The 24,167-nt window shown below is 38.6% G+C and overlaps 4 protein-coding genes across 5 annotated transcripts; 2 read left to right on the top strand and 2 right to left on the bottom strand.

Annotated features, from left to right (window-relative positions):
* Positions 1-573: 573 nt before the first annotated feature.
* LOC135598427 (beta-adaptin-like protein A) lies at positions 574-11,061 on the bottom strand. The gene is made up of 11 exons (XM_065092198.1): positions 10,878-11,061; positions 10,264-10,780; positions 10,003-10,127; positions 7,830-8,028; positions 7,465-7,693; positions 7,188-7,354; positions 6,868-7,077; positions 4,510-4,620; positions 4,212-4,388; positions 2,411-2,854; positions 574-994 (listed from the first exon to the last, which is right to left on the bottom strand). The coding sequence occupies exons 1-11, from the start codon at positions 10,931-10,933 to the stop codon at positions 701-703; spliced, it is 2,529 nt and encodes an 842-aa protein (XP_064948270.1). The 5' UTR covers positions 10,934-11,061; the 3' UTR covers positions 574-700.
* A 2,878-nt stretch (positions 11,062-13,939) lies between these two features.
* On the top strand, positions 13,940-16,085 carry LOC103986577 (mitochondrial import inner membrane translocase subunit TIM17-2). 2 transcript variants are annotated; one of them, XM_009404610.3, is made up of 2 exons: positions 13,940-14,779; positions 15,927-16,085. In XM_009404610.3, exon 1 carries the CDS (start codon positions 14,078-14,080, stop codon positions 14,771-14,773), a length of 696 nt encoding a protein of 231 aa, XP_009402885.1. In that variant the 5' UTR covers positions 13,940-14,077; the 3' UTR covers positions 14,774-14,779; positions 15,927-16,085. The 2 variants fall into 2 exon arrangements, with proteins under 2 accessions (XP_009402885.1, XP_009402875.1); XM_009404600.3 differs by lacking the exon at positions 15,927-16,085 and adding an exon at positions 15,218-15,576.
* Positions 16,086-17,126: 1,041 nt separating this feature from the next.
* Positions 17,127-18,112, bottom strand: LOC103986590 (late embryogenesis abundant protein Lea14-A). The gene is made up of 2 exons (XM_009404621.3): positions 17,661-18,112; positions 17,127-17,576 (listed from the first exon to the last, which is right to left on the bottom strand). The coding sequence occupies exons 1-2, from the start codon at positions 17,864-17,866 to the stop codon at positions 17,303-17,305; spliced, it is 480 nt and encodes a 159-aa protein (XP_009402896.2). The 5' UTR covers positions 17,867-18,112; the 3' UTR covers positions 17,127-17,302.
* Positions 18,113-20,596: 2,484 nt separating this feature from the next.
* LOC135598426 (UDP-glycosyltransferase 88F3-like) lies at positions 20,597-22,317 on the top strand. Its single transcript, XM_065092197.1, has one exon. The coding sequence runs from the start codon at positions 20,644-20,646 to the stop codon at positions 22,075-22,077; it is 1,434 nt and encodes a 477-aa protein (XP_064948269.1). The 5' UTR covers positions 20,597-20,643; the 3' UTR covers positions 22,078-22,317.
* The last annotated feature ends 1,850 nt before the right edge of the window (positions 22,318-24,167 follow it).

Genomic DNA, 24,167 nt, shown 5'->3' with positions numbered 1-24,167 from the left:
TCCCTTTTCCGTCTCGATTTCGTGTCACGGGTTCTCGTTTTCTTTCTCTTCCCGTTTCTTTGGGATAATCGGGAAGTCATGTCGCTTCTATGATATCAACGCTAATGGATTCAAACCTGAGCAATATTTCTTGGTTGTTGGGGTTCGTTCAAGAAACACGTATTTGATTCAGTTATGCTGTTTACGAAGTTAATTACGAGCATTAAAAGGAACACGAGCAAATCACCATCTTTGCCATTTTTCTACAAAGAACATGCCGATTATACAGTGTAGAGCGCACCTTTTCAAGTAGATTGTACCTATATAGCATCACCTGCAAATTAATCAAATGGAATGTCTAAATTAAGATGTATTCTAACTTTGTGGTGCCTAAAGACCTTTGTATTCCCCTCTCTCTCTCTCTCTCTCTCTCTGACCGACAAATTGTTTCTTAGATGAAACCCAAGGATCAATGCTGAATTGGAATACTTCAGATTAATTAAACGTACATGTATAAAATCAAAGCATTAAATAAAAAAAACCAATATCTTAACTACCGAAATCAATAGCATGAATGCAGCTTATTGGGACGCATGTCTTAATCTACTCACGGTAAATATATCAAGAAAAACGAACAAAACCATTGGCTCATTGTTTATGGAGTTGCTTCATTGTTTAAGCAGCATTCAGGGGCAAGACTTGCGACAGGCTTAAAGTTTATCTATAGCACACCAAATTTCGATAAAGCCGATTGAAACAAACCAAAGAATGCTTCCGATGCAGTTGCATCATCAGCCTTGATCTTTACCTGTGCTTTTGCTGATGATGTGTTGACAATGCACTCCACGAGGAAGAACAATGGTGGGCCATCCAACTTTTGAGCAAAGAAGAAGAACTTGAAGTTGGGAGATTGACCACCGGAGGCGATGCATTGGATGGAGCTGGCTTGCATATGCCGGATAAGGGCTTGAGGTGTCGTTAGCGCTGCAATTCCTTGAGGGCTAACTGAACAATCCTGCAAAGCAGACAGCAACCATGCTTTCATGATTACTACAGAAATGTCCACCAAAACAGTTTATGTTTTCTTGTACTGGAGCTTCAACACTGATGGTTCTTTGTTTAATTTCCAATGCTTGGCAATGGAAGTTATTTTTCCATGCATTTCCAAGCAAACTTGCATGACCAACTGATTTTGAATTATGACAATAAGAGTTCTGAAGTAGATAGATGCATTTCAGTATTGCAAGAGGCAAACAAATCACAAACATCTCCAGAGCAAATTTTGAGCCATTTCAGGTGTTAAGCACGAGAATCTACAGAACATACTGGATCGATGGAACTCAATGGAGATTGCATATCTAGCAAAGTCTATGCTACTGATCGATTCCCAGGTGTACGTCGTAATCAAGTCAAAATTCCAGAATTTCTTTTGTCACCTAATGTCCTGTGGATCTTTTCCTCTAATGCATCCATTTATGTCGGAGAATCAATTATAAAAACGACAGCACAATGATTCACAATCAGGTCACAACTTGGAAGTGTAATAAAATGATTTTGCAGTCCAAGTGAAAGGAAAACAAAAAAACTTAAATGGAGTATGCAAGTGCGGCACTGCAGGCAACTTTCACAAACCCAGTATTTTTTTCACAAAGAACAACATAAACAAGTGTTCTTCTAGTAAGCAAAACATACGTAGCAAAGTAAGGATCCAATGCCCACATGCAGAAGTGCATGAAGCTTATTCAATGAGAAAACTAACAAATATCCAGCAAATACTCAATTTTAATTTTCTGTTTTTACAATAATATATAGAATGCTATAAGAAAAAATTACAGACTGTTGAAATCGGGAGCAGTTAGTATTTTTCTCAAAAGAAATAGACCACTCAGGCTAGGAGCAAACGATATGTGCTTTAGGAAAAACAAGCTGTTGTATTGTTAGACACGAATCAAGTAGGAACTTAGATCCATAGCACTCTACCGGGTTCAAGTAATCTGCATTACTCTACAAGGTTACAGTAGTTAATACTCTACCGGGTTACAGGAATATACATTTTATGCAACCCTCAACTCTACTGTGTCAAAATAATAACTTTTCAATGTATTTGCTAATCAAGAAAATTCTTCTTTTTCAATTTTTTCTGTAGAACATACCTACAGTGAATATACTTGAAGCAACAAACCTTGCTAGAGGTTTGTAAATTCACATCACCAGAAGCTTCAACTAACCTTCTATCAATATCAATAAATAATCAAATCATGCAAGCTATATGGCTAGGATGAGAAGTAGCCAGTATGACTGTGTACTAGTTATACTATTTATACAAAATATTAATCAATCTTCACTAGAGAACTCTACTGGAAAAAATTGAGAATAATATATTGCAAAGGGCTTAACTTAAAATCAAATTTAAAATTATATAGGAATATACCTGTGAGATGGATACTGCAAGTTGGCCCCACTTCCTCTGGAAAGTACCAGGATCCAAGGCTGCTTTTGGATTAAGCTTCAAGGATGGAGGAGCAGGGGCAGCAGACACACTCAACCCAAGAAGATCATCAATGGCAAGGGTCATCTGAGATGTATATTTTGGCATGCCAGGGTCTGAAATTGATGTCTCAGATTGTGTCTGTGAACTAAGAGAAACTAAGGAACTGTTATAGTCAGTTGGAGCACTATATCCAGAAGCAGCAGGACCATTGGTACTTGGACCCCCATTTTCTTCTCTTTCTGATGTACTTAGCAAAAGATCTTTGTCACTCTCATCATATCTTGGAGAATTACCAACAGGCTCTTGCCCCAGAGACAAATTCCCAATTTCTTCTGAGAACTCAAACGGTTCTCGGTGTTCCTTATCGGTAAACATGTAAGACGGCTGCAATTTTACTTTGATAATCAGATATGAGTTTGAATACATGCTAGTAATGGGAAACCAGTCCAGAAAACACAGAAGAAAATGCTCAAATATGTAACACATCAAGCTTTTTTTTTAAATCCAAGTGTTCATGAGAAGCCAATACATAAAACATGGAAGCCAGATTGATAAAAGGCTTTATCATTAGATACTTGAGACGGAAATTACCGATGTGTGCACTAGTGATCCAAATTAGTTATGCATACTGCAAATTTATATGGCATTTAGGATAGAATCAACCATTGCTCATAGATCAAAAGCATTGCTATGTATCAACCCCCTGATAGGATTAACCTTTATCAAAATGTCTTTTAATCAAATATAAGAGACTATTTAGATGTCCATATTTGATTCATAAGCATCAAGCTCTAGAAAAGCTTAAAAAGGTGGCAAATTATCTTGTCGATTAAGAACTAATAACATTATTAAAGAAGGCTTCCATGAGCTTCCTCTATCAGCTACCTTTTCTCTATGAAGTGTGGAACTATGTTTGCTCCTTCCATCTCAGCAAATGCCATAATGATTCTTCTCTTTTGTTGTTTGCCAACCACCTGCAACACTTGTATTCAACATCTATTCCTTTCAATTTTTCATTTAACATTCACCTATCATCATCTTACTCATAGTGTTCCATATAACCATCATGTTTTATTTTGAATTCACCTATTATAGTAACATTTGAGATCCTGTTTGAGTCCAACAACACTATTTTGCCCAGAGATTTTTGGACCTTGTACCTGGTATTTTAGCAGTTATTATCCAGATTTTATAGGGAATTTAAATGTGTTCATCCACATGAAATTTTATTAAATCATGCTATGCCTTCAATGCCTTGATAATCATAAATAATAGTTCTTTTATTTGATAAAATTGATTATAAGATTTCTCCTTGGTTCAATCTGACGCATGAAAACTAAAATGCATCTATCAAATTTAGTGTTCTATGTACCCAATAAAGAACCGAAATAAAAAGGAAACTGATAGTAGCACTGGAAACTGGAGACGCAACACCTTTTAAGTCATGGAACAGTCATTAAAAGAATTGGAAAACACCAGATTAAAATAAAATTCAATTGACTGGATTCATTATTTGGATCTGTTCGAACTGAAATAGAAATGTTTCTTTCAGATTGTATTTGGCTGGCCACAATACTGGAGACGTTCAAATAGCAAATTAAAGAATCATCAAAATGACTAACAGTGACTTGATGCTCGTTAGTTTGAAATTATCAGAATGAAATCCACTTTGCTTTACGTTCATATGAAGAGAACCAAACAAAAAGATAAAACAACCAATTCATGAGGAAACTTTATGTACCTTCTGATAGACAACAGACAAAGAGTTGAATTCATCAAATATACGATCCTTGATTTCACTGCTCTGTGTATCAGCAAAGACTGAAACAGCTTGCTTGGGAGGGTTCACCACACGTTCTGCAACTGACACATCATATTGTAAAAGCCTGTAGTAGAATAAGGCCCGATCATGAACATCCTGCAATCAATTGGTCATTCATGAAGATTGAGGCAAGCTCTTCTCTAACTTATGTAACTTGGAGAAGCTCCAGCTGGATAAAATTTTCAGGCATCGAAACATCATACAAATGAAGCCACACCTGATGGGAATCAGCCAGACCAGCAGCTAAAGCAGCTCCCAAGGCCTTTTGTGTTTCTGGTGGCCTCTTGAAGAAACATTTCATTGCAGCAGTGAGAAGATGCAACCTAACCTGTCAAAAAACAAAAAGTCAATTATACATAATATGACCTTGCACTTAACTGTATATGGGATCAATGCAAAATCAAAGACAAAAAAGGAAAATTTTCCATTCATAGAAAAAGAATGAAATTTGTCTGTTTCTAAGTCGACCAACTAGCTACGAAAATATCAAACATGCAATTCACGCAGTTCACTTGAAATACAATTTTTAGTCATGAATTAAAATTTGTGCAGGTACCCAAAAGTTAATATCCCATATGTAGAATGACCACAAAATGTCCTAATATTGAATAAACATTTATTTTTTTTATAATTATGCAGTAATTATTCTTACTACTAAGAGTGTCCTTCACAAATTTATTCAACAGATTATCCTAAAATAATACATGAACTATCAATACTAAATATTCAAATGTACTAATTGGGAATGATTTATCACTGGCCACAAGTATCAGGAACACAATTTCAGTAGCTCCTGAAACCAACAGGGAAGCTACAACAAAAAGTCAGATAAGTTCTTATGCAGTAAGAAGCAGATACATGGCTTACTGCTTTGCTCTATCACAATTGCTTGCTTAACTGAAATATAAGGTTTGACTGCAAAATGGTATACTATCATGCATCTCTTGATTGAAGTTAGATTTAGAAGCATAAACAGGACATATAAATATAAAAGAGATCCATTATCAATATATCTAGTTTGCGACAACAGTTGCTTCTGTTTCATATTTATTCTAACAAGTGCAGATTTATGAAGATCAAAGCAACCATTTGGAAGGATTTATGAGGTTGCAGACATGTGAACAGATTTGAAGCATGAAGGATAATAACTATAACCAGCTGAAATAAGAGTCCAATAAAAAAGGCACCATAAGGAGAGCAACTACCACCTTAAGAATCACAATCACCAGCCATGTATATATATTAAAAGAAAATCAACCTTACAAAAAATACACCACTGTCTAAATGGCAGGTTGATATCAGTCGAAGCTTTCTCATTTAATTGTACCAGTTGTGTATTATTAAATGGCAAAGCTGATTAATTTCTTGAGAAAAGACAAACTTAAAAAGGGAAAAAATAACATAAGTTTATTAACTCCAATCTCAAATGAGATGTGAAGGAAATTGTACTTGTATTAAGCCTGAAATTTGCAGAAATAATCTATCATGAAAACTCTTCTTTAATAATTTTTCCAAAGATGCAAACTCAAATACAAGACCAACTTTAAGTCAACAAAGAATGCAGTCTACATCTTACCAAACATGATTTCTAAATCTACACTTAGTAAGTTCAAGTTTTTGTGGACTTTCTTGAATATAATTTGTAACAACGAATAACAAAAACTACAAATTCATAACTAAAACATAAATGAATAGGTTCGAATCCATTGCATCCAAGGTGTCGAAGATTCAAAACATGGAAACCAGCCTATATATTTGCAAAAATAAGGTTCAAACCAACTTTATGCATCCTTAAAACTTTTTATATATGTCTCTTTGTTATATGGTTCATAATAGGCCTCAAAAACATACATAGATTCATCGTTTAGGCAATAAAAATAAATTTTAATAGCATTTTAAGGATTAAAAACTAGTACTACTGGTATCAACGGTGGAAGCCATGCCAACACATGGTATGATTATCATCCTGGTCCGACCAATGCCGGGTATTGGTACGGACTGAGATTTTAAACCTTGTTTAAACCATTTCCTACCCATGGCCACCTCAACTTTCTCATCACTATTTGTAAACTAACTTTTAATCAGTAAACAATCCTTATTCTATAATTGTGAACGATAGCAACCACAAACAAGAACATATGCCATGAAATTGTGACAATGGTTTACTTATCTATGACCAACCATAATACGTGGGCTCCTTCGGACTAAAAATTATGGGAAAACCTCCTGAAAGCTTATTATTCCTTTCCAATAATAGTAATGGATCAACTCTCAAATGTCAAGCAAAGATTCAAGTTAAAAGTATATCTTTCTTCTGGAACTAAGGAGCTAAATCAACCATTCATAAAGAATATTGATAGCTATTGTCACAAGATTGAAATAACAAAGAGTTATTTGTATGCTAAATTTACTTCATGTCAGTGTCAATAGGGATACCATAAGTACAAAAATTTCAAACAAAACTTACAAGCAATAAAATATACAGAAGCAATACATTATTTGGCATTTTAAATTCAAGAGGAGATATTAATCCACACTGATAACAGAAATAGACTTGGCTGTAAAATTCTAATACCTCAGCAGCATTCTCCTCATCCCAATTTTCAATAAGACTCTCCAGGATGTAAGGGGCATCTGGCATGTCTTGGGAGTACTCTCCCAACATCCATATCAGTGCTGCTTTTGCTTTTGGTTCTTGAACGTTTTTGCTACTAATATTACCAACAACAGCAATACAGTCATGACTCCACTGTGGATATTTCCTCAGAAGATCTTTCACAAGAACCTGGTCGATGATTTGATAGCATGGATAAGAATCATAAGCCTTTCAAAATCATCTGCAAAATCAGCAAATTTGCAGACATACAGAAATTTTATGCCTATTGACATACTAACCAGAGTTTCAGCAGTCACATAGTCCTTCTCCATCTCCAGAAACTGTAGAAGCCTGTCGACGATAGCATTGACATCATACTGCTGCAATGCTATCTTTCCAACTGCTCGAATAGACTCCCTCGCAATGGGTACATCAACATTTCCAGCATATTCACACAACTCGGTCACTGATGAAAAAAGCCATTAATTTAAAAAATGTTTTATTAAAAGTATGTAGCAGTCAAAAACACAGTGAGGATGAGAGATGAGAATTGAACTTAGAGAATAATGATCATACCAATTTCATATGTATTGCTCTCATTGGCAATGGCAGTCAACATCTCAAGTTTGAGTTTCTTAACATATGATGGATCACTAAACTGACAATAAAAATGTTTGTAGTCAGAAGAGAAAAGCATGGGAGCACGCATAACCAATAGATGCAGGTGACTCAAAACTGCATATGATTGTTCAGAACTTCCTGATCCCACTAAAGTGAGTAAAGGTGCCTTGATGCGCTCATAGACCTAAGAAAACAAAATTCAAACAACTGAACATGATTAGCAAAAAAAGAACTATGGTAATCATTCAGAAAGGTCGATTTAAAATTCTGGACTTGGCAAAAAGCCAAATACAAAACAAAATGAGATTGTTGATAGGCACCTGCTGATGGACATCAGTCATTGACATTGTCAAATGCAGAAACACCTTGATTGTAGCTAAGACAACAGCTCCATTTGCATGCTGAAGTCTGTCCTCAAGAAGATTCATTATATCAAATATATCATCAGTATCAGAGGGTATATACTTTGCCACTAGCTCAAGAACAAGGCACTGTGCCCATTCATTGAATTCTTTGATCCTGTAAAATTAACATACCATGATTAGATAGTATCCCCCAGAATGAGCAGAAGATAAATGATCAAAAAAATGTTAATTCGTAGAGATAGTTATTCTTCCTAACAGAAACTTGTAATAGATGTTTAGAACATCTTAGTACATAAACATGGAATAGATGTTTATGACATCATTGGGCTTATTTGCTATCAGAGAAAGATAACTATAAACGATTGATTTACATTTGAAAAAGACTAAAAACCAGCAATTTGGTGCCGCAGATATAACAATAAGGAACTCAAGAGTTCAGTTGAAGAATGATATACAACTCATAATGAATTGCCAAAAGTGCAAGTAACAAAAGGATGGGACAGGATAAGACTATTTCAAGAACATCTAAAACCACCATCAAGAGAAATATTATATACGACAGCATAAACCTATAATCTCCACAGTAACAATTCTGGAGTATGTGTGTTCATCTAATTCCATCCGGTTACTAAACTACCAAATTGGACATGTTCAACTAATACAACTTGCTATCATGAAATACAACTACAAAACACACTAATAATGCAATGCATCCTCATCATTTCAAATATTTAAAGAAATCAGAAAAGAAGAGGAAGAGGTTGCCACTACTCACTTGTCCAGTAATCCAATAATCCCCTAATAACAAGAAGGGGAATAGTAAGTGAATAAATCTGATATGTTACATAGAAATGCCGGAACAGTATAAGACAGAAAAGAGAGATCATCTTTCCTATCAACTTCCTAATCCCTTGCAGTAATAACATCATCCATAAGATCTAAAGATGCTTCCGGCCCTCCAGACACATTTTGTTAACGAGGCCTCAGTTTGAAACCCCAAGTACTGTGATCTCAATGTACCAACACCTTTTCACCTAATGAACTTATCAAGTAATGCCAATATACAACATTAACAAAATGCAACTTTATAATGATCCATAAGTATATTTACCTAATGATACACAATTATTAGGAAAAGTGGTGCAATTTTTATAGTTTTTAAGATCTTGTTGATGAAAAAGAATAGGATTTTACCAAAAAAGTGTTTGTTGTATCTTCCAACCAATCAAGTTTAACTGCCTAAAACTTGTCTTCAGCACTTACTGTTTGAGAAGTCATAGCATTATCATTCATGTAGCCCAATGAATCACTGTGTTCCAATTATGCTACCAGATGCAATCATCCATATCAAACATCCTGATAGAGTTGATAGGCATCTCAGTCTTTTCATTTCGAACTGGATCGCTAACCACATCAAAGAAAATGACCCTCGAGAGTGTTCTAAACAAACACTTTGCAGTCCTTCCACCTCCCTAAGTCATTAGAGTTCAGATATTTGCCAGCTTTTCATCAATCACTATCATTTCAGCACAGTAATGAGCAAACAATTGAAGTAATTGAAACATTAGGCTTCTACTTTCCTACCCATTTAGAGAAGAATGTCCATCGAGTGAGGAGGTAAAAGGTCAAAGTGATGTCATCAAGGAGTTCTATTACCTAAAAAGGTGAGGCAGTTCTTAGCTTCCAATCATATGTTCGGTGTTACTATTAGACAAGAATATATTTGTTTTATCACTTCCTAAGCATACATTATGCAAACAAACCTCCAAAATAAACATAACATTGTCCAATAGTTTGGACTGCAGAACAGTGGAAAATGTAATAGAAGGATTTGCAAGATTGACTCTACAAGAACTCGCAAACTGGATCTTTTATTGTGTAATTTTTCCCAGCTGCTGGTGTTCCCAACAACTGTTAATCAAACATAAGATGATCAAGCTAGAAGGCAAAATAATTGAACAAACAGAGCCATTCAGAAAAAAAGAAAAGAGAGAAGTCTGAATATCCAGTCAGATCCAAGCCATTCTGAATGATGCAAATTCCCATATGGCTACTCGGAAAGCAGTGAAAGAAAAGTTGGTCACTAAAAGATATCAAGTAACTCATAATTAGCCAACTAGGAGCATACCGATTCAGAATATAGTACACAATCTTCTTGCTGAGAAGGGTTTCTCTTTCTCTGGAGGCTTCCTCTGACTTATTGGCCTCCAAGTTCCATATCTCCTGCAATACAAACAGGCAATTCGCAACCACCTGCCAAGAGAAACAAACAGGTAAATCACACTGGAATGTAGATCGTAAACAGTTCTTTGTTCAACGAGTGACATCACAGGATCCCATTTTTCCACCAAAATTCATTACAGATCTAAGCGTGTGATGCATATCATACCTGTGCATCGGGATCGGTGAGCATAAGGCTCTTGAGCACGGCAGGAAAATCCGAATCTAAGCAGGTAGCAGCCGATATGTGATATAGCTTGAGGACCCCGACAGCGGCAACCATCCGGACATAGGAGCTGCCGTCCTTGAGCCCAGCGCCAAGAGGGGCGACGAGGTATTCCACGAGGTTGGGGACGCGGAGGGAGCAAAGGCTGCGAAGGGCCAGGCCACGGATCATGGGGTCCTCATCGTGGCAGTCCTTCTGGAGGAAGTTGATGGTGAGAAGGGCGAGATCAGGGTGGCACCGGGCGTAGTTGCCGACGTAAAGGTAGCACATCTTTTTGAGGACGATGTCGGAGGTAGCAGAGCACATGACCATCTCACTGAAGGCGGCCGAAACGTCAATCCCCACCGTCATGTACGAGATCACGCGCTTGAAGAGGTCGCGCTTAGAGTCGTCAGCGCCCGGGGCGCGGCTGCCGGCGAGCTGCCGCAGCTGCAGCTTGAGGTCGGATACCTCGCTCTTCCTGGATCGGAGAGATCGCGATTATCCAGAGCTAGGATTAGGGTTTGGCGTGGTCACGCCGTTGCGGGGCCGTAGAGAGAGAGAGAGAGAGGACTTACCCGGAAGGCTGGGACGGCGAGGGGGACTTCTGCGGTGGAGCGGGGGGAGGAGCCATGAGCGGATCTTCAAAGGCGGACGACCGAAGACGAGACTGCGACCGGGCTTTCGATCCAAGGAGGAAGAAGACGACTCCCTACTCCCTCCTCTCTCAGGGTGAAATCGAGAGGACAGACGAGGCATATGTTATCGATGCAAACGTGGGCAGCCTATGTCCTCTTTACAGGAAAAATTACTCGAATGATGATTGGGCAGAGCGGTGGAGCCCATGTGTGGCTGTAACTTTTATGCAGGTGGACAGCGGAGGGCAGAAGAAAATGGTTGGTCTTTAGATTCTGCTCGCTAGCGGGAGGAGTTTTATGTGACGGCAAACGCTGGTCACGCAGTTAATATTTTCTGCCTAATTTTTTAGAAGTTTTGGATCTAATTTATTTTGAATTTGGGTTGATATTGAGATGAAGGCCTATTTGATGCAGTAGTAAAAAGATATATGTTAGTTTAGATTATATATCAATTTTGTTTCAATTTTATTAAATAATATAAACAAAAATATTATGAATTATAATCTCATAAATAATTAAATGATCAAATACCCCTTCAAATAATGAATTTATCCTTCCAACAACTTAATAAACAAATAATTACATGAAATTATAAAAACAAAAAACAAAACAAAACAAATAAAAATAGATGGTTTTGGTTCCACCTGCAACTGATTCAGTTTTGATTCTAAATTTTAGATTTTGGAAAATCCTGATGAGGCTACGTCATACATTAAGTCAAGATGAAAAATATGGATTGTATTTTACTTGTTGCTATTCAATCATTAAACGAAAGCGACAATGAATTGGACTTTTTTATTTTTATATTTGCTTGACGCACTTAAATTGGATTCCATTTGTGATGCCTTAGCTAAATGGCACACTTCAAATGAGAGAAAAATTATATGAGTTTAGAAGGTTAGATGAGCATATTGCTTAATTTGAACTCAAGCACTTATTATAGTGTGGTAAAATTAATATGCCAATTCTTCCGGTGAATGAAAACATATGACAATTGGTTTTAGAAAAAATTTGATTAATAATCAAGAAAGTGGTCTCACATATTATGTAATATATATGATTTTATTATAAGAAGATATCATTCACATCCTAGTTAGCTTGATACAGTTCTAACTCAAAGTAAAAATGTGAAACTCCTAATGTGTCACATGTACTGAGATCGAGGTCGAAAGAGATTTTTTAATTCGATCATTTCAATGCCTAAGTTAGTTTTTCGACAATGATAAAAAATGATCCTTCTCCATAATTATACTAAAAGTGAGCTTTTATATATAATTATAAAAAGATAAAATATTTTATGAAATATTCTGTGGGGAGATAAGTCTTAACCCCCTTTAGCAATTTTCACTTGCTTTTAATAATATGAGTAGATACAACTATATAACTTAGACCCTTATCCACATGGACAAACTAGTGGAGGATAGCATCTATCTCTTTCTTCCAACTCAAACGTAATTTGAAAGTCACATATCGACAAATGATTGATAAACAATATTCTCCCCATCAGATTTTAAGTTATGAACCAAATATTAGACTTTAATAAAGATAAAAAAAAATTTATAATATTATATTAAACTTGATGTTTTTATTTAATTAATTTAGATAAAATAGCTCGTCCTAGTGATTATGTTTTAGGTCATGCTAGTAAAAATATGAATATTGATTATCTTAATATCTAGCCTTGTTAATATATCATTATTTCAAAATAATAAATTATATTAATTAATTTTAAGACAATTTATTAGGAAAAAATCATTTATTTTGAGAAAATTTTAATTAACATCCTTTTTAAAATATAAAAAAATATTATCTTTTAGAAAAAGGGATGCTTTGCAAGAATTTTTGAAAACCAGAACACTAACTAAAAATTTATCAAAGTTACATGGTTTTTTTCGAAACTTGCTCTTAATTTTAATTTGTTTGATATATAGTGTATTGAAATCATTCCTAGTTGATCCAAATATTTCCTATGGAACCCTATCGGTTCAATCAAACACCTTATAGATTTCCTATGTAACGTATCAAGATTTACAAAATTTTGAATGTCCCACTGAAATTTTTACACCAAATTCAAGAGAGAGAGAGAGAGAGAGAGAGAGAGAGAGAGAGAGAGAGAGAATTTTATTTTGTGTTAGGCATTGAATCTTTATTTGAGACAGCGTTTGAGATTCCAACAAGTCAATAGAGGAGGCCGATGGCACAGTTTTCTGCGTCCATTCCGACCAAGTTTTGAAATAACGAAATTAACCTTATAAATTTATTGGAAAATGTATATGCCTTCAATTATTAAACATATAAGAACCCAAATGGACAATCAGTTACTTGAATTTTAATATTTTTGATAAGATCGCAATAAAGATTAAATATAAGAAAGATTTTATTTTTATCAATATAAGTTAAAGTAAAATTTAAGAAAACTCATATTTAAAATATTAATTTGATGATAATGTACTAGATTCATAATTTTATTTGATATTTTATACTTTAAATATTAATTTAATGATAATATATCAAATTCATTTATATTATATAAATATGTTATTAATATCCTAATAAACCCGACGTGGTTTTAACCTAACTTGTTAAAAAATAATAAGCTCATAAGGTGTCATTTATATAAAGACTAATATCAAAAGAGATTTTTTGACCTAATTTTTTTGATGTCTTAATTAAATTGAGTATAATGATGAGGAATAAATATTGATCATCTTTAGTAATTATATTAAAAATATATTATTATATTTTATTATAAAAATATAATATTATGTGAAATATTTTAGACACTCAACAATTGTTTGTCTTGTCCACATGAAAAGATCTATGGGAGCAAATCACATTATATCAAAAATAATTTAATTTATTTTTACATGTAAATAATCATACATCATATCTATTTATTAAATAGTAAATATTTAAAATTTCATTTAATATATTTTAAAAATATTATCTAGCTTAGTTATTATGCGAGCCGCATCGATGTCTCATATCGAACGGTCAGGAAACTCCAACGCCAGCCATACTGTGATACTGAACTCCGCCCACGGGTTTCGATTCCTACAGTCAACGTCCGCCGCCTGTCTCCCTTCCCCTTCCTATTTACCGCGGCTGGGGGTTCGTCCTCCTCGGAATATTCTTGATCGATGGCGACGCCGGAGACCTCGAGGGAGCCGTGCCCGGACCGGATCCTCGACGACGTCGGCGGCGCCTTCGGCATGGGGGCCGTCGGTGGCTCCGCCTTCCACTTCATCAAGGGCCTCTACAACTCTCCCAAAGGCGAGCGTCTTGCTGGTGGCGCCCAGGCCGTCCGCATGAACGCCCCCCGTGTCGGCGGAAGCTTCGCCGTCTGGGGCGGTCTCTTCTCTGTCTTCGACTGCTCCATGGTCTATGTCCGCCAGAAGGAGGACCCATGGAACTCGATCTTCGCCGGGGCCGCCACCGGCGGCTTCCTCCAGATGCGCCAGGGCGCCCGCCCCGCCGCCAGATCCGCCCTCTTCGGGGGCGTCCTCCTCGCCCTCATCGAGGGCGCCGGGATCATGCTGAACCGGGTCCTCAGCGCCCCGCAGGACATGCCGATGTTGATGGAGGATCCCGCTGCGGTGGTTCCGCCTACCGTGGCGGTGGCTGCAGGGGCCGGAGTGGTCGGCGGCGCCGCCACGGGGATCCCTGCAACACATGGTGCGGCGGTGGAGGATCCTGGAGTCTCTTCATCTTCTTCCTGGTTCGGAGGAATTTTTGGAAAGAAGAGGCAGGATTCAGCGGCTGGAGGCGAAGGCCGCAAGACAGAGATCTTAGAGAGTTTCGATTCACCACCAATCCCTAGTTTTGAGTATAAGTGAGTTTAGGTGAGCTTCTGAAGTTTTACAATACAATCAGTGTTTCCATATCCTATCAACTCGATTGATTGTTTTATCGTAATGCATGGTTTGATTTGATATCCTGACAGGATGATTGTTTAATCACATATGAGTATCACTGGTTAGTGGCTTTTAATTGCTTGTCAGACTGATGGAGAAGATGCATTTTCATGAATGGATTGGGAACTAAGACAAACATGCTGCTTGAATTATAACAAGTGATCTAAGAACAAGTTTTTGTGTTTCTCCCTTCCTCATCTTTGATGCCATATGATAGTTGCATTGGTCTAATCTTGATGCCATGATAGGATGATTGTTTAATATTTGAGTAACACTTGTTTGCTTGTGCCTTAGTTGGGTTTTCAATTACTTATTAGACAATGTTGGAGAAGATGCATATCATTTTTTTCATTGTTTTGGCAAAAGGTAAGTGGTGAAGGTGGGTTTTGAATCCGGGACCTTGCGGGGATTGACAAAGCCAAACGAACTAGCACCTTCAGAAGCTGGATATCATGAATCGCTTGGAAACTAAGACAAACATGTTGCTTGAGTTATATCAAGTGATCCAAGAACAACTTCTGTCTTTGAAACTTGTCATTTCTTCCTTTTTCATGTTTAATGCCATACAACAGTGGCATTGGTCTAAATTAGACTTTAAAATATCTTGACAGCATGATTGATTTGTTTGGATCTAAGTTAGACTTTTTGATTACTTAGCAGATGGTTGTTGTAGAATATGCATTATGAATGGCTTGAAAACTAATACAAACATATTGCTTGAGTTATATCGTGTGATCTGAGAACTTTTTGTCTTTGGAACTTGTCATTCTCCCTTTCTCATGTTTGATGCTATATGACAGTTGTATTGGTTCAAGTTTTGATATCTTGACAGGATGATTGTTTAATAACATATGAATACAACTTTTTTTAAATCGAAGATGCACTTTTTAACTACATATCAGACAGTGTTGAAGAAGATGCATATAATGACTTGGAAACTAAGACGAACATGTTTTTTGAGTTGTATCAAGTGATCTAAGAACAATGTTTTTTGTCTTTGAAACTTGTTGTTCTCCCTTTCTCATGTTTGGCGCTATATTACAGTTGCATTGGTCTAATGTTGATATCTTAACAGGACAATCGTTTAATCACATATGGATAAGAGTTCATTGTTTGGGTCCTAATGGGGCTTTAATTACTTGTTGGACAATGTTGGAGAAGATGCATGTCATGAATGCCATAGAAACTAAGACAAACATGTTGCTTGAGTTACATCAAGTGATCTAAGAACTTCTCTGAAATTTGTCACTCTCCCGTTCTCGTGGGTGTTGATATATACAGTTGCATCGGTCTGATTTTGACATCTTGATAGGTCGATTGTTTAATCTTCATATGAAAAACAGTTGTTTGGTTAGATCTAAGTTATCCAAGAACAACCTTTTGACTTTGAAACTGGTTAATCTTCCTTTCTCATGTTAATTTTGATATCTTGAACGGACGATTGTTTATTCACATATGAAAAAACTCTTGTTTGTTTGGGTCTAAGTTAAGCTTTTAATTAATTATCGATCTATGTTGGAGGAGATGCATATTATGAATGTATTGAGAACAAAGTGAAACATGTTATTCAAGTTATATCAAGTGATCTAAGAACTCTGTTGGCTATATCCCAGAATAGAAATCTGTTGTCTGGAACAAAACATATAATACCGGTATCATGATGATTAACGGAGCTTGCTATTGGAAAACAAAGTGGACGGGAATGAAATCCAGCAGAAATGGCTGTAGATTTGTCCATGAAATAGGAGTTACGCAATAGACTCGAAGATCTGATTGTGTAAATTGACTGAATAAATCTGTCAAATTTACTGTGATGAAATTACGATTCAAGATTGAAGTCGTGACAAGGGAAGGTTTACGTGGACTTCGTAGATTAACAGTTATGGGTGCAGGGAAAGAAGAGACATAAGAACTTAGAAGCAAACCAAATGTTAAATCTAGCGAATTTATTTGTAGGGTAATTGATATGCTGTCAACAATTTACACAGTGTTGTTGCTCATCATCACCATTAAAGGTTCACTTTTCTCTCCCCTTCTTCTTTGTTTGATGGGATTAAACAGTTAATTTAGCATCGGAATAGTTTTGTTGGACATAATCAAAATATAGTCTTTCACTATGTTATGTATTAAAGGTGCACTTTTCTCCATCATGTTGAGTTAATAATAATCACAATCAAAATCGATACTAACAACAATACATAATACATTAAAGAATAATATAATAATGTGGGAAGTTAGTTGATTGATAAAATATCAAAATATTTCATCCAAATCAGATTCGAAATTAATATTCATTCCAAATACGCTGAAATAACATGAATTATAAATATAGTCTTTCACCATCCGATTCATATCGGATACAAGTGACCTAAAAACAACACTTTTTTAGCGTTGACTTCCATTTTCTTAATCACATTAACCAAACGGAACACACAAAAGATGGAAGCTTGCTTAATCATCTCCGCCGCCGCCGCCGCCGAAGAGGTCGGAGAGGGTGGGCAGCTTGATCTCGCCCTTGGTAGAGAGCGGGATGGTGAAGTCGCCGATGATAGGGAGGTCGATGGTCAACCCCACCTGCATCTCATAGTCGATGTCCCAGTCGCGGCCGATGTCTCTCATCAAGCTTATCAGGAAGTCGTAGGGGACCTTCACCGAGACCTCCAGCTTCGTCTCCGCGCTCGCCGTCAGCGACCCCGGGTCCGGCATCGTCCCCGACGCCACCTCCCTACAAAGATCCACCATCATCGTGAAGAAGAAACGCCAAAAGTTGGAGGAAGAAAGAGTAGGAAAGGAAGGAAGAGACGGCAACCTGCCGGCGCTCTTGAGGGCGTAGGAGAGCTGGCAGATGGGGATGGAGTGGGAGTAGGGGTTGAGGACGGCGACTTCGCTGTGGAACAGGATGGAGTCGCGGGTGAAGCTCTTTATGGACAAGCTCTCGAGGGAGGCCTCCGGCTTCGGCATCTTCGCTATCTTCTCTGCCACGAACTCCTTCGCCTTGTCTATCAAACTCGACATCGCTCCTTGCAAGGATTTAGACACACACCGAAGCAGAAGCCTATGAAGACGAGGCGAGGTCAGCCTTCTTTGGCTCGTCTACATATATATAGAAGGAAGGAGAGAGAGAGAGAGAGAGAGAGAGAGAGAGAGAGAGAGAGAGAGAGAGAGAGAGAGAGAGAGAGTTTGCGTGCGGGCAAATCCGGATCGCGGGGTGCGCCGCCTGAGGAGGACGCCAACCACGATGGGAACGTCGAGAGATCCCATGCCAAAGGGGTCGGTGCCGGACGCGACGGGGTGGAATCTTCATATTAACTCATTCGAATAATGTCAATAAATAATTTTTTTTTATCTAAATCGTATGATATCCTTACGATATATCTATTAATTTAATATATTCATAATTTTGATAAAAAAAATAATTAATGATGAATGAACGAACACAATGATAATTTATATATATTTCTCGATAAATAAATATAATTTCGAAAGAAAATATTTAATGTTTATGAACGGAGTCGAATGAACTTAATATAATATTCATTTTTAGAAAGAAAAATAAATTTGGATGAATGATTGATATTTAATATTTTTAGGAAATAATTAATATTTAGTTTTTAGAAAGAAATAAATCAGACGAACAGATTTAATTTTACAAAGAAAAAAATTAATAGTATTTTCCAAATCAGAAGAGAAAAGAAAGGTTAGAATGAATGGCGTTGGATGGCGGATTCGTGATTAGGTGATCTACGTGTCAATTGTTATTTCGTTGAGATCCACAATGTTTTGGAGGAAAAATGAGAGTTTATGGGAAGAATGTTGGAAAATAAGATGATTACGCTCTGAAAAATAAATAGGATATACACAAACCAATCGAGCATATGCTTTAGCTTCCAATGGAATCGGAGGAACATGTAAATGGATTCCCTTAATCTATACTAACTTGCTTTTTGCAATATGTCTTTTTATATGGAGTGGGAGACAACAAACAATCTAAAGTATAAAAAAATTGTTTTGTTAATAAAGATCTAAGGTGCAAAGAATTGATCTAAAGCACATGATATGTGGCATAAGATGAAAGTTATATTCGTTGGAAGGTAAAAGGGCTCGTCATCATCATCATCTCGCATTTGTTTATGAATCGACTTAGCTATGTTTAGCTATCGTATGGCTGTCAATTTAGGGATTTCCCTTTAGTGACGGGTCTTATCTTCATTGTTGTTAAGAGAATTTTTATGTACAATATGAAAGTGGAAGGAGGATCAAAAGAATAGTTTCATATCGTTAATAATCGAAAGAATCAAATGGCATATATTGAGTTTAATATATAAATTTAATAAACTTATTTTTTATATTTAAATTATTGAATTGTTCTACGTAATTATGTTAATTTTAAATAGTTTGATTGATATAGTTGAGTTTTTATAATTTGATTATCGATTGATCTATCAACATACCTTATATTAAACGATTATAGCATAATCCTAAAAGATTTTAATGAGTGTTAGGAGAAAATATCATTGACATCTGAATCAGCCCAATTTGATTCAGACTCATATACGTATGAATGTCCGAGACATCTCTGAGGTAAAAATACAATGCTCCCATGGTGAAAATTCTATGATCTCGAGATAAAAATATCATGTTTATGAGGTATCTCAACTTGATCGAAATAGGTTTCTCAACTTGATTCCTCCAATGTATTCGTTAGTAATCCAAGATTCCTAAATGTGAGGAGTAGTTTCAAATAGGAGAAAGCTAGAGTCTGCTTGAAATATATCTTTATATCTTAAAGATAAGAATAAAATTTGTGATTATATTTGTTGTCATAGAAGAAGAAAAATGAGTTTTCTTGCTTGTTAAAGATAATAATAAAATTTATCAAGTAGACGGATGACTTAGATCACATATGATGATCCTGTATCGGTTGACGATAGATTTCTTATAAAAAATAATTTATCTATAAATTTCTTCTTGCACTATTTCCTATCATATGTCATTGGAATCATTTTGGCAAATGCAATTATCTTAATCATATCATGCATATTTGCAGCTTTATATCTCACCTCCAAGTTTAAAGAGACAAATCTACCCACGCAACATCTAGAAACTTTGAGATCCAAATCATTCTTCCATCAACAAGTAATATTTATCTACGCCCCCACCACATAATGCAATGTTTCATGTATTTCCATTATTTCCATCATTCATTTTTATCACATTTGTTCTCTGCACTGTTTGACTCCTCACAAAATGATCCTTTGCCACCGACATACACACACACAAATTTATTTTTTTAATATTAATTTTAATTTTTATATAAATATATTTTACTTTTATTCTAAAGAAATAATTGATAAAATATTTCTCATGTTAAATATGATCGATGTGCCATTATTTGATTCATCGGTCAATGTTTATTCCAATTATCGTTGTCATCACCATAGGCCACGACGAACTCGATGACATCTTCTCTTATGTGGCCCAGTGTTGACTGATAGGTGATTGAATCATGTGGATGTGATGGAACTCAAAATCAAGTGGCAGTATTTATCTCTGTGCTCGAACTCGTCCGGAGTCCGATTTCTTAAGGCATATGTGAAGATGAGGTAAGCGCTTCTGTCATCCACCTCGACGGTGAAACCACGACGGTCGGTGTCGCTCTTTCCCACACGACCATATTCATCAACTGAGTCATTTCCACCACCCGTTGGTATAAAAGTGGCCTCATATAATTCGAAGATGTCGCTTCGGACCAGAGAGAGAGAGAGCGAGAGCGAGAGGGAGAGAGAGAGGACATGTTTGCTGCGGAAGAGAGGAAGCGGGGAGGAGTGGTGCTGTACCCGTCGCCGGGGATGGGCCACCTGGTGTCCATGGTGGAGCTCGGTAAGCTCTTCGTCCTGCACGGCATGGCCGTCACCGTCGTCACCGTCGACCCACCTTACAACACCGGCTCCACCGCGGCCTTCGTTGCCCGCGCCTCCGCCGCCAATCCCTCCATCACCTTCCACCGCCTCCCCCCCGTCGCCCTCCCCCCCAACCCCTCCCCCCACCAAGAGGCCCTCGCCTTCGACCTCCTCCGCCTCTCCAACGCTAATCTCCTCAACTTCCTCCGCGATGCCGCCCCCAGAGCCATCGTCGTCGACATGTTCTGCAGCTTGGCCCTCGACGTCGCAGCTGAGTTCTGCATCCCCTGCTACACCTTCTTTACCTCCGGCGCTAGCGTCCTCGCCACTTTCTTCTACATCCCGACGTTGCACTACACCACAGTCAAGAGCTTCAGGGAGCTCGGCAGCGCCCCGCAGCTGGTCCCCGGGATCCCTCCATTGCCCGCCGACCACATGCTGCTCCCAATGCTGGACCGCGAGGACGAGGCCTACAAGGGGTTCCTCCACGTCTGCTCCCGCTTGCCGGACGCCCATGGCATCATCGTCAACACGTTCGACGCGCTCGAGCCGCGGGCGCTCGAAGCCATCGCCGCTGGCCGCTGCGTCACGGACGGCCGGGCGACTCCTCCCATCTACTCCATCGGACCTCTGATCAAGTCGGACGGGAGGGAGAAGGCCAACAGGGCGGAGTGCTTCGAGTGGCTCGACGTTCAGCCCCGACACAGCGTGGTCTTCCTTTGCTTCGGCAGCCTGGGCTTGTTCACAGCCGCGCAGCTGAAGGAGATCGCCGCGGGTCTGGAGCGAAGCGGGCAGAGGTTCCTGTGGGTGGTGCGGAGCCCGCCGAGTAACGACCCGGCGAAGCGTTACGAGAGGCCGCCGGAGCCGGACCTGGACGCGCTACTGCCGGAAGGTTTCCTGGAGCGGACAAGGGAGAGGGGTCTGGTGGTGAAGTCATGGGCGCCGCAGGTTGAGGTGCTGAGCCACGATTCGGTGGGGGGGTTCGTGACCCACTGCGGGTGGAACTCGGTGCTGGAGGCGATCGTCGCCGAGGTGCCGATGGTGGGGTGGCCATTGTACGCAGAGCAGAAGATGAACAAGGTGTTCCTGACGGAGGAGATGCGGCTGGCGGTGGCGATGGACGGATACGAGGGGGAGCTGGTGTCCGCAGAGGAGGTGGAGGCCAAGGTTCGTTGGCTGATGGAGTCGGAGGGGGGCCGACAGCTGAGGGAAAGGACGGCAGCAATGAAGGAGAGAGCGGCGGAGGCGCTCAGAGAAGGCGGCTCGTCGCATTCGGCGCTGGCGAAGTTGGTGGGCCAGTTGAAAGGCGACGTGTGTGGCAGCTGAGTAAAGGTGGACCTCGGTCGTCGTCAAATACTTGCCGTTGTCTTTGACGGTGACAATGGGTTCAGTCCCTACCGCAGCGAATAATAATATGGTAATAGTCATTGGATTTTGGGTGGCTGTTGTCGTTGTTCCGTGTTTACTGTTGTCCATTTGATCTGTGTACCGGTTCTGAAGTTGTGGTCCTTCTTATGAAGTTGCGGAACCTGTCGGTATACAGACAGCGTGCAATTATTCCATACACATCATTGGACCATGATTCCTGACCAAACTAGACGCAGTGCCACGCGCTCGGCACATCACACCCGTACTGGGTGTCTGCTGCTCTGGAGGCAACAGCCGATTACCCATCGTTCATGCTATGCCAAAGAAGAAACGGCGACATCAGAAACGAAACACCGTCCACCGTTCGATCTGACGGTTCTGATCGCATCTCCTCAGCCTTCGCGCTTCTGATCCCTAGAAAAGCGTATTGGTACCGTTCCAAGAACCATTATAATTATAGTAAATCTTAATCCAACCACCTAAGCTATTATACTTAGAAACTTGACACGCCCAATCGTGAATCATTCAGACCCAACCTAATATATTTCTAAGAAGTGAGTCATATATTGTGCTGTCTTAAGTTTCAATGGAGCAGAAAAGATGTATCATAATGCCTGGAAAGGGTACATTTTGAGCTGCAATGGCATAGGAAAGGTTTTCTGTTCTTCGTAGGTTTTGACTGATTCCATCATGAGAGCAAACAATCGGAAAGAGAATCCATGTTTTTTGGATGTCATTTAAAGCATATTATCCACTTTGTAGCGTATGTATAAATCGACATCTTTATGTCGAATCTTCAACAAATGTAGCTCTAAACAGCCAAAAGGAAATAATTTAATGTCATGCAACTCTTATCCAACATGCAAACCAAATGAAAGAAAGAGTGACAAAACATGGAAGACAGATGACACTCACAAGTTTCTCCATAAAGCAATGGCACTGTACATGGTCTTCATCACCATCTCGATCTTCTTCTTGGCCTTCTTCTCCATCCACCCTTTGAGCTGAACTCCTTAGGCTCGTCTGAGAGATTTGGGAGCTGCTGGCGAAGGGTAGCACCATGACATGCCTGTCAAGGATGTGGCAAAGGGAGCTCAGCTCAAAGGAGTCATACAATACAATGGGCTTCCACAGTCCCAAACAAGCATCCTTTTCACTTTTTCTCTGTCATTCTCGTCTACAGTCCCAAACAAGCACCATGACTACTGCTTTTCTTTACTTTTTCTCTCTTTATGTATAACTCAAAACGAATTGTCCTCTTTTAGTCGACTGATTGAGTCGAGATTTGGAAAGGTAGGATCGAATAGACAATTCGATCGGAAACGGTATTATCGATGAGGACCTGGTTCGTGATGATTGGGTAGACAGTTTATGATATTTCTGGATATAAAGTTTTCTTTCGAGATCGGATCGTTCGAATGTCCCCGAGAGATGGTTTGTCTCATGTTATGTGGTTACGTCCTAACAACAAGGTCGTCTCTTGATAGCCGATGATCTTGCATGACAGAATGACCCTAGGAGTTACCCGGCGTGCTCCTTCGATGTTTAAGTCAATAAAAAGGAGAAGACAGTAATGTAAACTATGCGGTTAGGTTAGTATGTCGAGAATCCCCCCCCCCCCCCCCCCCCCCCCCCCCCCATAGTACACACTAACACGATTAGGTTAATGTGTAGTGTAAACTAATATTATTAGCGTGTGCCGATGGATTCTTTTTATACTTGATCCCAGAGCCTTCTTACTAATCAGTTTGACATAATATTAGGTGAACTACTTGATCATTTTCCGATGTTGATAAGGTAATGTGAGAATGTGGAGTCCTGCTTATATAACAACCTCGATGAGCATATAAGCTTACATGGAGCAAAATCGGTCCATATCAACTATGATGGTTCTGAGAGCATATGAGGTTAAATCGGATGATTCTACAGTAAGGAGCAAAGACAAATTGCTTCTATATCTTCACTCAATCGTATTAATTTTTTTATTGGTTGCTCGACTTGAATATCCTAATCTCCGTAATTAGAATCTTGCAGGTGATTTACATACA

This window comes from Musa acuminata, chromosome BXJ2-1, assembly GCF_036884655.1.
Source record: "Musa acuminata AAA Group cultivar baxijiao chromosome BXJ2-1, Cavendish_Baxijiao_AAA, whole genome shotgun sequence".
NCBI lineage: Eukaryota > Viridiplantae > Streptophyta > Magnoliopsida > Zingiberales > Musaceae > Musa > Musa acuminata.
This window is presented reverse-complemented; position numbering and strand designations above follow the sequence as displayed.